At 59.8% G+C, this 12,151-nt stretch overlaps 1 protein-coding gene across 1 annotated transcript; it reads left to right on the top strand.

Annotated features, from left to right (window-relative positions):
- Positions 1 to 887: 887 nt before the first annotated feature.
- On the top strand, positions 888 to 9,114 carry LOC132536570 (leucine-rich repeat flightless-interacting protein 1-like). Its single transcript, XM_060184605.1, has 4 exons — positions 888 to 1,004; positions 3,359 to 3,500; positions 5,815 to 7,604; positions 7,777 to 9,114. Exons 1-3 carry the CDS (start codon positions 888 to 890, stop codon positions 7,122 to 7,124), a joined length of 1,569 nt encoding a protein of 522 aa, XP_060040588.1. The 3' UTR covers positions 7,125 to 7,604; positions 7,777 to 9,114.
- Positions 9,115 to 12,151: the final 3,037 nt, after the last annotated feature.

Here is a 12,151-nt window from a genome sequence, read left to right as displayed (position 1 = left end):
ACCTGAGTCTCCAGACAGGTGCCCCCTGCCCTCACCTGAGTCTCCAGCCAGGTGCCCCCTGCCCTCACCTGAGTCTCCAGACAGGTGCCCCCTGCCCTCACCTGAGTCTCCAGACAGGTGCCCCCTGCCCTCACCTGAGTCTCCAGCGAGGTGCCCCTGCCCTCAGCTGAGTCTCCAGACAGGTGCCCCCTGCCCTCACCTGAGTCTCCAGACAGGTGCCCCCTGCCCTCACCTGAGTCTCCAGCCAGGTGCCCCCTGCCCTCACCTGAGTCTCCAGCCAGGTACCCCCTGCCCTCACCTGAGTCTCCAGACAGGTGCCCCTGCCCTCACCCTTCCTGGGTGGCTCTGGGGGCAGCTGGGATCACAGGCTGGGGAGCCGGCCGCCGGGCTCGGTGGGGCTGAGGCAGACCCCCTCCTCTCCCCTCAGGCTCCCCTCTTCCCTCTTGCTTGACCCTGTCTCTGTTCTCTCGCTGTCTCTGTGCTCTAGGAGATTCGGCAGCTGCAGCAGAAGCAGGCGGGGCTGCTCAGGGAGGTGTCTGACCTGCAGGAAGCCCTAGAGTGGAAAGACAGACAGATAGGGGTAGGCCCCGCGGGCGCCTGTGGGCTTCGGGTTTGCTTGTGAGGACACACGTCCGGCCCCCGGCCACTGTCCGCCTCACCCCGACTTGAAAGGGCCTTGGAAAGCCCACAGGCGAGGTGGGGGCGCTCTCGAGGGACCTCTCAGCTGGGGGCTCCGGCCCCTGGGAATTCCCTGCCCAATGTGCTCACTGAGGCCCCTGCGGGCACTGCCCTGTCGCCCACCCTGAGTGGTCCCAGGAGACGCCCCCTTCCGCCTGCGCTGGGCTGAGCATGAGGCGTGGGAGGGCTCTTACAGCACCGTAGCCACCATGGCGCCAGAGCCTGGTGACCATGCCCTGAGCCCCGAGGGCACCCCCAGATGTCTCAGCACTGGCTCTGTGCCCTTCCTCAGGCTGTCCCTCCCCGGGAGCACCCCGTGCATGCCTGTCCGTCCTGGGTCCCTGCACAGCAGACCGGGGCCCAGGCGGGGGCCTGGCCGCCTCCCCATCAGCTCTCTGCCTGTCTCTTCAGGGACGGTGGCCCATGAGGGTGTCACTCCCTCATTCCCTCCGGGACAAAGCTGGGGGGGGGGGCGGCATGGAGTCAGAACGAGGGGCTCTCCTCCAGGCCTGCTCTGTGGGGTATGTCAGGGAGCATGGCCTGGCTTGCAGAGAGGAATCGGGGTGCTTCTGCCTTGCAGGGGGGCGGCCGATTCTGCCTTGCAGGGGGGCGGCCGAGGCCCTCGCTCTGTCAGCGGCATCTGACTGGCCGTGCCCTCTCCCACTCTCTCTGTCTCTGTCTCTCTCCCTCTCTCCCCACTGGCTACACGCAAAGGCACTTGAGAGGCAGAAGGAGTTCTTTGACTCTGTGAGGACTGAGCGAGATGATCTCAGAGGAGAAGTAGCAGAGCTGAAAGGGGAACTCAAGGTAGGAGGCCGCAGGGTGCCGGGGGAGGAGTGCACCTGTCTGTCCGTTCATCTGTCCGTCCATTTGTCTGTCTCTCTTGGAGCTGTGTGCTTCTGTGCCTCTGGTTTCAGTTCTGCTAGTAAGTTCCAGTCTTGCACCAGTGGTCCCTGGAGAGATGTGTCCAGTTAGCCTGGGCCCAAGACGTTGGGGTGTCGGAAAAGTGGCAACGGATTTCTGCCCAGAAGAACATAGAAACAGGGGCCGGTGGTGCTGCACCTGCATAAGGCTCTGGGTTCGAGCCCCCGGCTCCCCACCCGCAGGAGGCTTCCTTCACAAGTGGTGAAGCAGGTCTGCAGGTGTCTCTCTGTCTGTGTATCTCCCCCTCCTCTCTCAACTTCTCTCTGTCCTGTCCAATAAAATGGAAAAAATGGCCACCAGGAGCAGTGGGTTCCTAGTGCTGCCACCAAGCCCCAGTGATAGCCCTGGAGGGAGAGGAAGGGAGGAAGGGAGGGAGGGACGGAGGGAAGGGAAAGGAAAAAGCAAATCATAGAAAGACATGATGCCTCGGCCCTCCCCGCATCCCAATGTCACATGAGCAGGCCCAGAATCTCAGAAATTCTCTGTTTAAAACCCTTTTCCTGTTCATGTTGACCAGACACACCCAGGGCACTGCCCTGTCCCATGCGGCGTCAGGGACCGAGCTCGAGACCTCATGCCGGGAAGCCCCGAGTCCAGCCCAAGCCACCTCCCAGACACTTTGTAAAAAAGATTAGTAACTTTTATTTTTAGAGAGACAGAGAAATTAAGAGGGGCCGCTGGTGTCTCTCTGTCTCCGTCTCCTCTCTGTCCTATCAGTGGTAACGGTGTCCACAGGAGCAGTGGACTGAGTCGAGTTTTTGGGTAATCTCCGTTGCTTTTTCTAGCTGGTTGGGGAAGTGAAGTGAGACCACTGCCACTCCATGGCGCGGCCTCCAGAAGCCCCTGGGAAGCTCTCTCACGAAGTGAACGCATCTCCACACAAGTGCTGCCCTGTGCTTACCTGAGAGCGACGTTCCTGTTCAGTGTGCCAGGGGGCTGACCCCCCCCTTTATTAATGAAGCAGGGAACGAACCCGGGGCCTTACACACCCAGCACCTGTCAGCAGTTCCCCCGGCAAAGCTTTCTGGTTTTGTTCTTACTGTCTGTCTGTTTGGGGAGGTTACAGAGAGGGAGGGAGGGAGGGAGAGAGAGAGAGAGAGAGAGAGAGAGAGAGAGAGAGCCAACACAACAGTTCGCTTGGACAGTGCACTGAGGTGCCGTGAGTACAACCCGGGTGCAGCCCGGCCCTCAGAGACTTGAAAGAAGCTTTGGTGCTGTGGTCTCTTCGCCTCTCTGAAAGAGACAGAGAGAGGGCAGAGACACCGCAGCACCCTCCAGGGTCCTTGCAGCCCCCCTCAGACCCGGGGCCCCTCCCGGCTGAGCCGTCCCTGCACACCAGTCACCTGCTCACTCCTCACACAAGTCTCCCTCACCCCTGCTGGAACCCCCACGCTGCTTGTGCTCTCTCTCTCTCTCTCTCTCTCTCTCTCTCTGTAAAGAACAGAAGCCAGCTTTGAAAGGCAGATTCCCTGAGCAGGGGGCAGAACATCTGTCCTGGATGTGACATCAAGGCCACTGGAGGGTGACTTGCCAGCGCCCTCCCTCTCTGACACCCGTGGGGGCATCTGGGGAGGCAGCTGGGGAGCCGGAGGAGGGCACCCCGACATCTGTGTCCCCAGGATGGGGGCTCGCCCTCCTCTGCCCCTGCAGAGACCCCTCCGCTTCAGAGAAAGCAGGGCTGCCTCTTCTGTTGGTGACCCAGACCTTCTCCGAGGTCACTTGGGGACTGTGACGGAGAGCCCGCCTCTATTCCCAGAAACACGGTATCATCCTCCACTCTGAAGCCGCCACCAGCAGAGAGATGTCACACACGCTGAAGGACGGGAGCTGCCCGGGGCCCAGCACGGTGACAGAGGAGGAGCTGAACACCCTCAAGGCCATGAGCGATGGGACCCTAGGTGAGTGCTCCCCGTCCGATGGCTCCCCAGGGCCGCCTCCACGCACCCCATTAACAGTCACACGGCATGCTGTCTGTCCTGTCACTCGGGTCCCCACACCGTGCCATCACCCCATCACACGGCATGCCGTCTGTCCTGTCATGTGGGTCCCCCACACCGTGCCATCACCCCGTGCCGCCTGCTCTGTGCTCACCATCGGCCCAGCTTCAGAACGCAGCTGTCCTCACGGCGACCGAGCGAGGCTGAGAGTGAGGGCGGGCACACGGTGCCAAGGACGCCCTCGTCACTTACCTGACACCCAGCTCCAAAAGACCAGGGGATCAGGGCTCTAGGGGACGCCCTCCGGCCACGTGTGCAGGCCCTGGCACCTGGCACTTTGAGGTGTGCGAGGGGGCCGCCGCCCGTGGACAGACAGTACGCTGCAGCTGTGCCATGTCTCGCGTGGTTTTCCAAGCTCCCAGCACCACTCGGGTGCTGGGTGATGGCTGGGTGGCCCTTGGTGGTGGGCATGGTCAGCCGAGGGGCAGCCCTTAGCTGACGGGTCTGAACGTGCCGCCCCTCTGCCAGACATGGCACCGAGCTGTTGGCCACTTTGGCTTTGGGCTGTTCAGAGTGGGGAGTCCCGTGGACTGTGAGGGGTCACTGTCCCGTATGTCTCTGGAGAGTCACAGATGAGAGTTTGTCAGGGATGTGGACTTGGGGGTCACCCACAGAACCCAGGTGGCAGACTGGCCTGCAGAGAAACAGACACCCCCTCCCCGTGCTTCCATTTTTTTTCACAAGATCAGGGAGCCACTGACCTTACCCAGAAGCTCCCTTGCCGCTCTCTTTACTCGGGAAGTGTGAGGTGACCTGAGTGTCCTCTGTCCCCTCTCAGGAGGGCCCCTGTCACCTCTGTGGCAAAGATATAACCACAACCCCCTCCATGTGTGAAGGCTTCTGGAAGAAGATAAGTTACTTACCTCAGGACCTTTTGATCTGTTCCAACACACAAGTGACAGTTCTATCAGCTTTGCAGGTGACATACAGAGCCCTGCCCCCACCAGACAAGAACAAGGGGACTTCCCAATGTCGGGGTGCAGTCTCTTTCATTATCATTGTATACTTACTTATTATTGTATAGAGAGAGAAATTGAGAGAGAGACCTGCAGCCCTGCTTCACCACTCGTGAAGGTTCCCCCTGCAAGTAGGGACCGGGGCCTTGAACCTGCGGCCTTGTGTCCTGTAGTGCGAGCGCTGAACCGGGTGCCACCGCCCGGCCCCTTGGGTACGGTTTCCATGTGAGTGTGTGCGTGAGGCACGTTTGCAGGGCGTGTGGAGGAAGTACAGAAGCCAGTCCCCGCAGAAGCCCGCCACCGCCACCATGCCCGCCACCCCCGGGTCTAGCGCACTGTCTGGTTTGCAGTCCTGCACGATGGTTCCCGGATGTCGGGCTGGGCCTGGCGGTGAGGGCCGGGCAGGGCTGTCTCTCGCTCGCTGCTAGGGATGGCGGTCTCGTGTCCCCGTCTGGGCTCTCAGAGGGGAGGGCAGGTGCCTGAGCCTCCGCCGTCCCCGGGGAGCTGGCTGCAGGCTGTGTGGCTCTGGGAGCTGTGACTGGCAGGCCGCCCTGTCCCCGCCCTGTCCCCACGTGTGTGGCTCTGAGAAGGGGAAGGGGGTGTGCCAGCCCTGAGCCTCACTGTCCTGAAGCCAGCAGCCTCCTCCTCCGCCTCCTCCTCCTCCTCATGCTCTTCCTGCCCCTGCTCCTCCCCTTCTCCTGCCCCCTCCTCTCCCTCCTCCTCCCTTTTCTCCTCCCCCTCCCTCTCCCCTCCTTCTCCTCCCCCTCCTTCTCCCCTCCCCCTCCCTCTCCCACTCCCTCTCCCACTCCCCCTTCCTCTCCCGTCCTCCTCCCTCTTCTCCCTCCCTTCACCCCCCTCCTCTCTTCACCTTTTCCCCTCCTCCCCTCCTCCTCCTTCCTCTTCTCCCCCTCCTCCCTCTCCCCCTTTTTCTCCCCCCATCCTCTTCCTCCCCCTTCTCTTCCCCCCTCTCCGCCTCCCCCTTCTCCCCCTTCCCTTTCCACCCTCCCCCTGCCTCTCCCCCTCCTCCTGCTGTGGTGGTTGGTCCGCCCCTCCGGGCCTCACTCTCTGCTGCCGTCCTTCCCCTGCGTCTCTCCCCCTGCTTGGGTGGCCTGCACCGGCTGCTCTGCTCTGCTCTTCCCTTCCTGGGACTCTGGGAGGGGTGGGGCGGGCGGGCACCGGGAATTCTGGGCTTCTGCTCTCACCGCTCTGGCGAGGCCCCCTGTCACACGGGCCTCTCCGTTTTCTCTACGGTCTCTTAGGGAGAGCCCCCGAGGCGGAGGCGACCGAGGCAGCGGTGGCGGAAGTGGGGAGCAAGATTCTGCCCAGCTCCGAGCAGGAGCGGCCCCCCGAGGCCCCGGAGGGGCCTGTGCTGCCCCCTGCCCAGGACCACACCTCCGCCGCCTCCGAAGACGGGGCCCCCTCGCCGCCGGGGACGCTGGATCGGGCCCCAGCCCCGGACGCCGCCTCCCCGGACAGTGCCGCCGAGGCTGAGCCCAGGGGGGCCCGCACCCCGCCAGGAGCCGGGACTGGCACATCCCCAGAGTCCGACGGGCGTGGGGGGGCAAGCCGGGACCCCGAGGCCGGGCAGGGCGGGGCTCAGGCCTCCCCCAGCGAGACCCCCAGTGAAGGGGTCACAGAGGAGCAGGAAGGAGGGAGTCCAGGAGGGGCTGTGCCCCAGGAGCCTCCGGAATCACAGAGAGCAGGCAGCACAGACGGCGGGCCTGGGGCGAACCCCACGGGCGACATGCAGGAGAACCAGGGTGCCGGGGGCGGGGGGCACGTGGCCTCGGGTCCTGCGGGGCGGGAGGAGGAAGAGCGAGGGGCCATCACCCCACAGGAGCTGGCCCCCAGTGGTGACCCCCCGGGTGCCCATGAGGAAGAGCAGAGCGAGCCCTGCGGAGACGTGCGGGACTCCTCCCAGAAGAAGAGCAAGAGCAGGAAGAAGAAGAACAGGAAGAAGAAGGCCACGGCGGCAGCGGGTGCTGGCAAGGGCGCTGAGAAACAGCTGAGCTTTGAGAGCACGGGTTCTAGTCACGCGGAGGAAGACGCGCAGGGAACTCCGGCCGGGGAGCCCGGGGCTGGAACCCAAGGCCAAGGCGCTGAAACCACGGCCCAGCGCGAGAGGGCGGACTGTCCAGAAGATCCCAGCCCCGAGAGGGACGGGCGAGACGGCCCGGGGACGCAGGACAGTGACACGGGAGAGGCCACGGCGAACGGAGACACGGTCAGCTGTGCAGGCAAGGGGGCTGAGTCCCCCGCCACCAGCAGGGCTGTCAGCAGTGGTGACGGGGGCGAAGAGGGCACCAGCCGGGGTCACGGCATCCCCCCCGAGAGTGAGGACGAGCTGGACGACCAGGGCCCCTGGGAGGACGCGGTGGACGCCCCCCCCTTGGAAGGTGTGGCCGGTCTGAGCCAGCCCATCTCCAGGCAGGGCTTGGAGAGCATCAGTCTGGACAGCGAGGACCTGTCCCCAGACAGCGAGCCCCAGGGCCTCAGGCCACAGGGCCAGCAGGAGGCCGGTGGCGGGAGCGAGATGGGCAAAAGCAAGGAAGACTGTGCCCTGTGCTGAGCGGGAGCGGGGGCTCTAGGACCCCCACACACCTGGAAGGGATTCCTGTCTGCCTTCTCCCTGCAGCAGACTCCCCGGGGGTTCTAGAGTCTCGGGGAGTCACTCAGCCACCAAGTCACCGACCGTTACGGGGGGCTTCTCGTCCACCCCTCCGAGGCAGCCACCCAACCAGCAGAAGGGCACAGGCTGAGCGACGGCACCCTCCCGCTTCACATGGCAACGCAAATCTGTCGTCTGCGCGCCCTCTGCCACCCTCTGGGCGTCCCTGACCAAGTGTTGGCAGGACCAAAAAACACTTCTGAGAGTTTCTGCTACTGCACCGGACTGATATTTTTAAAGTGTCTCATTCAAGGGCTGGGGAGAGAGCACAATGGTTATACAGAAGACCCTCGAGATTGAGGCACAAAAGGCCCCAGGTTCGATCCCCAGCACCACTGTAAGCCAAAGCTGAGTAGAACTCTATTAAAAAAGAGAGAGAGAGTGGTCCGGGAGGTGGCACAGTGGATAAAGCATCCGACTCTCAAGCATGAGGTGCTGAGTTCAATCCCCGGCAGCACATGTACCAGAGTGATGTCTGGTTCTTTCTCTCTCTCCTCCTACCTTTCTCATGAATAAATAAATAAAATCCTTTAAAAAAAAAAGAGAGAGAGAGAGAAATTTTTTAAATTGTCTCCTTTAATTTTATGTGCATTTCTATGCAGAATGAGCTAAAAGCCTGCTGTGTCTGGGAAGACAGCGGGAAGGTTCTGTAAACAGACTCTCCTGCCTGAGGCTCTGAGGACCCAGGTTTAATCCCCAGCACCAGCACCAGCCAGAGCTCAACAGGGCTCTGGTCAGTCTCTCTCTCTCTCTCTCTCTCTCTCTCTCTCTCTCTCTTTTCTCTGTATCTTTCTCCATGTATCTTTCATTAAATAGATAAAGTAATTAATTAAATAAAAGGCTGTAGGCTTTGATATCCCAGGTTCAATCCCCAGCCCCACCATCATCACCAGGACTCTGGTGTCTCTCTCTCTCTCTCTCTAACTCTCTCATTAAAACAATCAAATAAAATCATGGTCTGGGAGGTGGCGCAGTGATAAAGCATTGGACTCTTAAGCATGAAGTCCTGAGTTCGATCCCCAGTAGCACATGTGCCAGAGTGATGTCTGGTTCTTTCTCCTCCTATCTTCTCATGCATAAATAAATAAATAAAATCTTTAAAAAAATAATAATCAAATAAAATCAATAGGCCTGGGAGACAACATAATGGTTCTGCTAAAAGCGTCTCCTGCCTGATGCTCCAAGGTCCCAGGTTCAATCCCCAGCATCACCATCAGCCAGAGCTGTCAGGGCTCTGGCAAAAAAAAGAGAGAGAGAGAGAGAGAGAGAGCAAAGCCCCACTCCACCACCCATGGATTCCCCCGCCCCCGCTGTTGATGGCTCTGCCCTGTGGTGCCGGGGATCAAACTCCAGGGATCAAACCCCGGGGGCCCGTCTCTGACACCCACAGATCCTGCCGGAGGGTGTGACCTCATGCCTAGTCTGTCCAAGGGTGTTGTGTGAGATGGCACGGGAGGCCTGCAGAGGGGCGGCGGGACCCAGCCCATCCTCCTTCAGCCTCGACTGTCCATTGCCTGGCACTCCACAGGCAGCGCGGACGCATCCAGCTGCAGCCTCCACCGAGAGCTGGGTCTACAGCCGCCTCTGGGCCAGAGTCTCTCCCCAGACTCTTCCTCTCTGCCGCTTCTCTGCATCTTCTTGGTCTTCCTGGGGGGGTGAGTCCTCTCTGCTCCGTAGCGGAGCACTGAGAGAGCATTGTAAAGTTGAATCAAGGAACAAATCTGTCAGACCCGAGAGGCGCGGGAGTGTGAGTGTACCCAGAACTGCTGCTGGCAGAAGGGGTGTGGGCTTCCTTGACTGTTACAAGGCCCAGCCGAGGGCCAGAAGGAATCATCAGCCCTCAGCGACCTGGTGTCGGCGTGTCATGGAAATAAAAGATACTTTGCCACTCCCCACGTCTCAGTGCCCTCTTTGAGCTGCCTGGATGTCTGCGCTCAGGTCACACCTGTCCTCAGAGAACGCCTTCAGCCCTGTGTCTAGGCTCTGGGTGGAGTGAGGTCTATCCTTGAAGACGCCCCTGTGACCGGCACTCTAGTTTGCTTTAAAATAGGCGTGTATATTCATGGGGAGACATGAATATAAGTTAAGCACACGAATCACCAAGCACAAGGACCAGGGTTCGAGCCCCTGCTCCCCACCTGCAGGGGAGATGCTTCACAAGAAAGGTGTCTTCCTCTCTCCCTATCTCCCCTCCCCTCTCAGTTTCTCTCTGTTCTGTCCTATCTAATTTTTAAAAAATGGGAAGGCTGCCGGCAGTGGCTTCGTAGCGCAGGCACCAGGGGCCCTGGTGGCAATAAAAACATTTAGGGCAGGGGTGGATAGCATAACGGTCATGCAGGGGCTGTGCTTGTGTCTGAGGCTGGAGGCCCCCAGGTTCCATCCCCTGCAGCGCCGTAAGCCAGAGCTGAGCAGTGCTCTGGTGAAAAAGTCATATATCAGGAGAGAGAGAGAGGAGGAGGTGACAGGCAAGGAGACCAGAACCCTGCTGAGCTCCAGCCTGTGGGAGTGCTGGGGACTGAACCGGTAGCCCCAGGACCTCAGACAGGCAGACCATGAGCTCTGACGCTGAGCTGCCCCCACCCCCGCCACGTTTGGAAAGGCCACAGCTGCGGTGAGGACTCCCAGGGAAGAGAGGGTCTCCGTGCTGGTGCCCTGGTCATGGGTGAGACTGGCGGTGCCCCACCCCCTGCTACTGCAAAGGTCAGGGGCTCGCTGCAGAGTCAAGTCTAAGGCTTCGGGGGCTCGGGGGCGTGGAGGGACACCCTTCCCGCTGGGGCACAGTCGCTGCCCCTGCTCTCAGAGGCCCAGGGACACATCCCAACACCCAGAATGCCGGAGCCCTCTCCACCCATCCCATCCCCCCCCCCCCAGTTTTCACGTCCTTTGCTGGGGGGGTGTCACTCCCACCTTTGCTCAGTTACTTCTTCACAGAGGGAACTGATGCACAGTGTAGACCCCCAGCACTGCCAAAAGGTCTGACTTCGGGGTAGACCTGCCCTGCCCGCCTTGCCCACCCCCAGGGCTCCGGAGCCTGGCTCTATGCGTTTCCAGCCCTGGCTTCCTGTTTGCTGTTGATCGTCTGGTCTCCTAAGAGACCCAAGTTGCACAGCTTGTCACCATGGCCACCAAACAAGGGGACACAACAGTGAGATTCATTCCAAATGCCCAGCTCTGCCAGGAGACAGGAAGCAAGGCGTGTGTGTGTGTGTCTGTCTGTCTGTCTGTCTGCGTGTGTGTGTCTGTGTGAGTGTCTGTAAGTGTATCTGTGTCACTGTGTCTGCCTGTGTGAGTGTAAGTGTCTGTGTGTGAGTGTGCCTGTCTCTATGTGTGTCTGTAAGTGTACCTGTGTCTGTGTGTCAGTGTGTCTGTCTGTGTGTGTCTAAGTGTGTGTGAGTGTTTCTGTCTCTGTGTGTGTCTATAAGTGTATCTGTGTGTGTGTCTAAGTGTGTGTGAGTGTGCCTGTCTCTGTGTGTGTCTGTAAGTGTACCTGTGTCTGTGTGTCAGTGTGTCCAAGTGTGTGTGTGTCTGTCTTTGTGTCTGTAAGTGTATCTGTGTCTGTGTGTCAGTGTGTCTGTCTGTGTGTGTCTAAGTGTGTGTGAGTGTTTCTGTCTCTGTGTGTGTCTGTAAGTGTATCTGTGTCTGTGTGTGTGTCTAAGTATGTGTGAGTATGCCTGTCTCTGTGTGTGTCTGTAAGTGTATCTGTGTCTGTGTGTGAGCGTGTCTGTCTGTGTGTGTGTCTGTAAGTGTGTCTGTAAGTGTGTCTGTCTCTGTGTGTGCCTGTGTGTGTGTTTGTAAGTGTATCTGTGTCTGCGTATGAGTGTGTCTGTCTCTGTCAGTGTGTCTGTGTGTGTCAATGTGTCTGTCTGTGAGTGTGTGTCTGTATGGGTGTGTATCTGTGTGTGTTGTTCAGAATGTGATGCGTCTTCTATGATCAGAGAGGAGACAGGCCATTCTCAGGTGCCCCTGCCCCTGCCCCTGCCCGCTCCATGGAGCTAGAAATGGCCGAGTTGCCCAGCTAAGCTGAAGGCAGCTTTCCGATCTCCCCTTACAAGCTCCATTTCTCTCTCTATGGAGTCTATGTCCTCACTGTAAGTCTGCAGTCAGGTCTCCCTTGGTTTTCTGCTGGCACTGCTGCTGGGTCTGGCCGCGTCTTTCCTTGTTCTGTGAGAGACTTGAAGTCGCCAGATAGAAGGCGCTTGGTCCAGTCATGGGCAGACCCGCGAAGCTCAGGGCCAGTCTGACACGGTCAGTCCTCCCTCCGGTGCCAGGAAAGTGAACGGCACCATTTGCGGTGCAAAGAGCTGGGTTTAGAGTTCCAGGCGGTTGGGTTTCAGCGTCTGTGGGATCATGGAAAGACTGAAAGTATTCTGGTAACGGTCGGCGTGCCGTGAGGACATGCAGATGGGGGACACACAGAGCTTGCATTAGATGGCTCTCCACGAAAGCAAAGGTGGTCCCGTTGCATCTCCCCTGGTCCAGAGCCAGGGTTCCGGGGTCCTGAGGCACAGCCCTGAGGCTGGCCCGAGGCTGTCCGTATTGCGGTGGCCGGGCCGCAGAGCCAGCCGCAGCGGGGAGGACTGGAGTTAGGCCCTGCCTGTACCCTCACGTCTTCCGACTCAGCTCTGACTTATGTTATCTGTCTCTTGTCTATTACTATTATCATTAAATATTGTATTTATTTATTGATGAGAAAGGAGAAAAAGAACTAGGCATCACCCTGGTACATGTGCTGCCGGGGATTGAACTCGGGACCTCATGCTTCACAGTCCAGTGCCTTATGCACTGTGCCACCCCCCAGACCCCTCTTATCTATTATTTTTCACCTCTAGGTGAGGCAGGGGACAGAACCTCTTGCTTTAAGCCCTGGGCCGGGTTTTGCTCGCCAAGGGCTGAAGGGCCTCGCCCAGGCCCCCAGACCCCCAGACCCT

The sequence above is a fragment of the Erinaceus europaeus genome, unplaced genomic scaffold (assembly GCF_950295315.1).
Source record: "Erinaceus europaeus unplaced genomic scaffold, mEriEur2.1 scaffold_1239, whole genome shotgun sequence".
In the NCBI taxonomy this organism is placed as follows: Eukaryota; Metazoa; Chordata; class Mammalia; order Eulipotyphla; family Erinaceidae; genus Erinaceus; species Erinaceus europaeus.
The sequence above is the reverse complement of the archived record's forward strand: the minus strand, read 5'-3'. Positions and strand labels throughout refer to the sequence as shown.

Excerpts from the sequence above, each read along its gene's own strand:
- LOC132536570 (XM_060184605.1), top strand. The coding sequence starts at position 888 with ATGGCGCCAGAGCCTGGTGACCATGCCCTGAGCCCCGAGGGCACCCCC. Across the intron at positions 1,005-3,358 it reads GGAGCACCCCGTGCATGCCT|AAACACGGTATCATCCTCCA; the intron begins GTCCGTCCTGGG and ends CTCTATTCCCAG. Across the intron at positions 3,501-5,814 it reads CATGAGCGATGGGACCCTAG|GGAGAGCCCCCGAGGCGGAG; the intron begins GTGAGTGCTCCC and ends ACGGTCTCTTAG.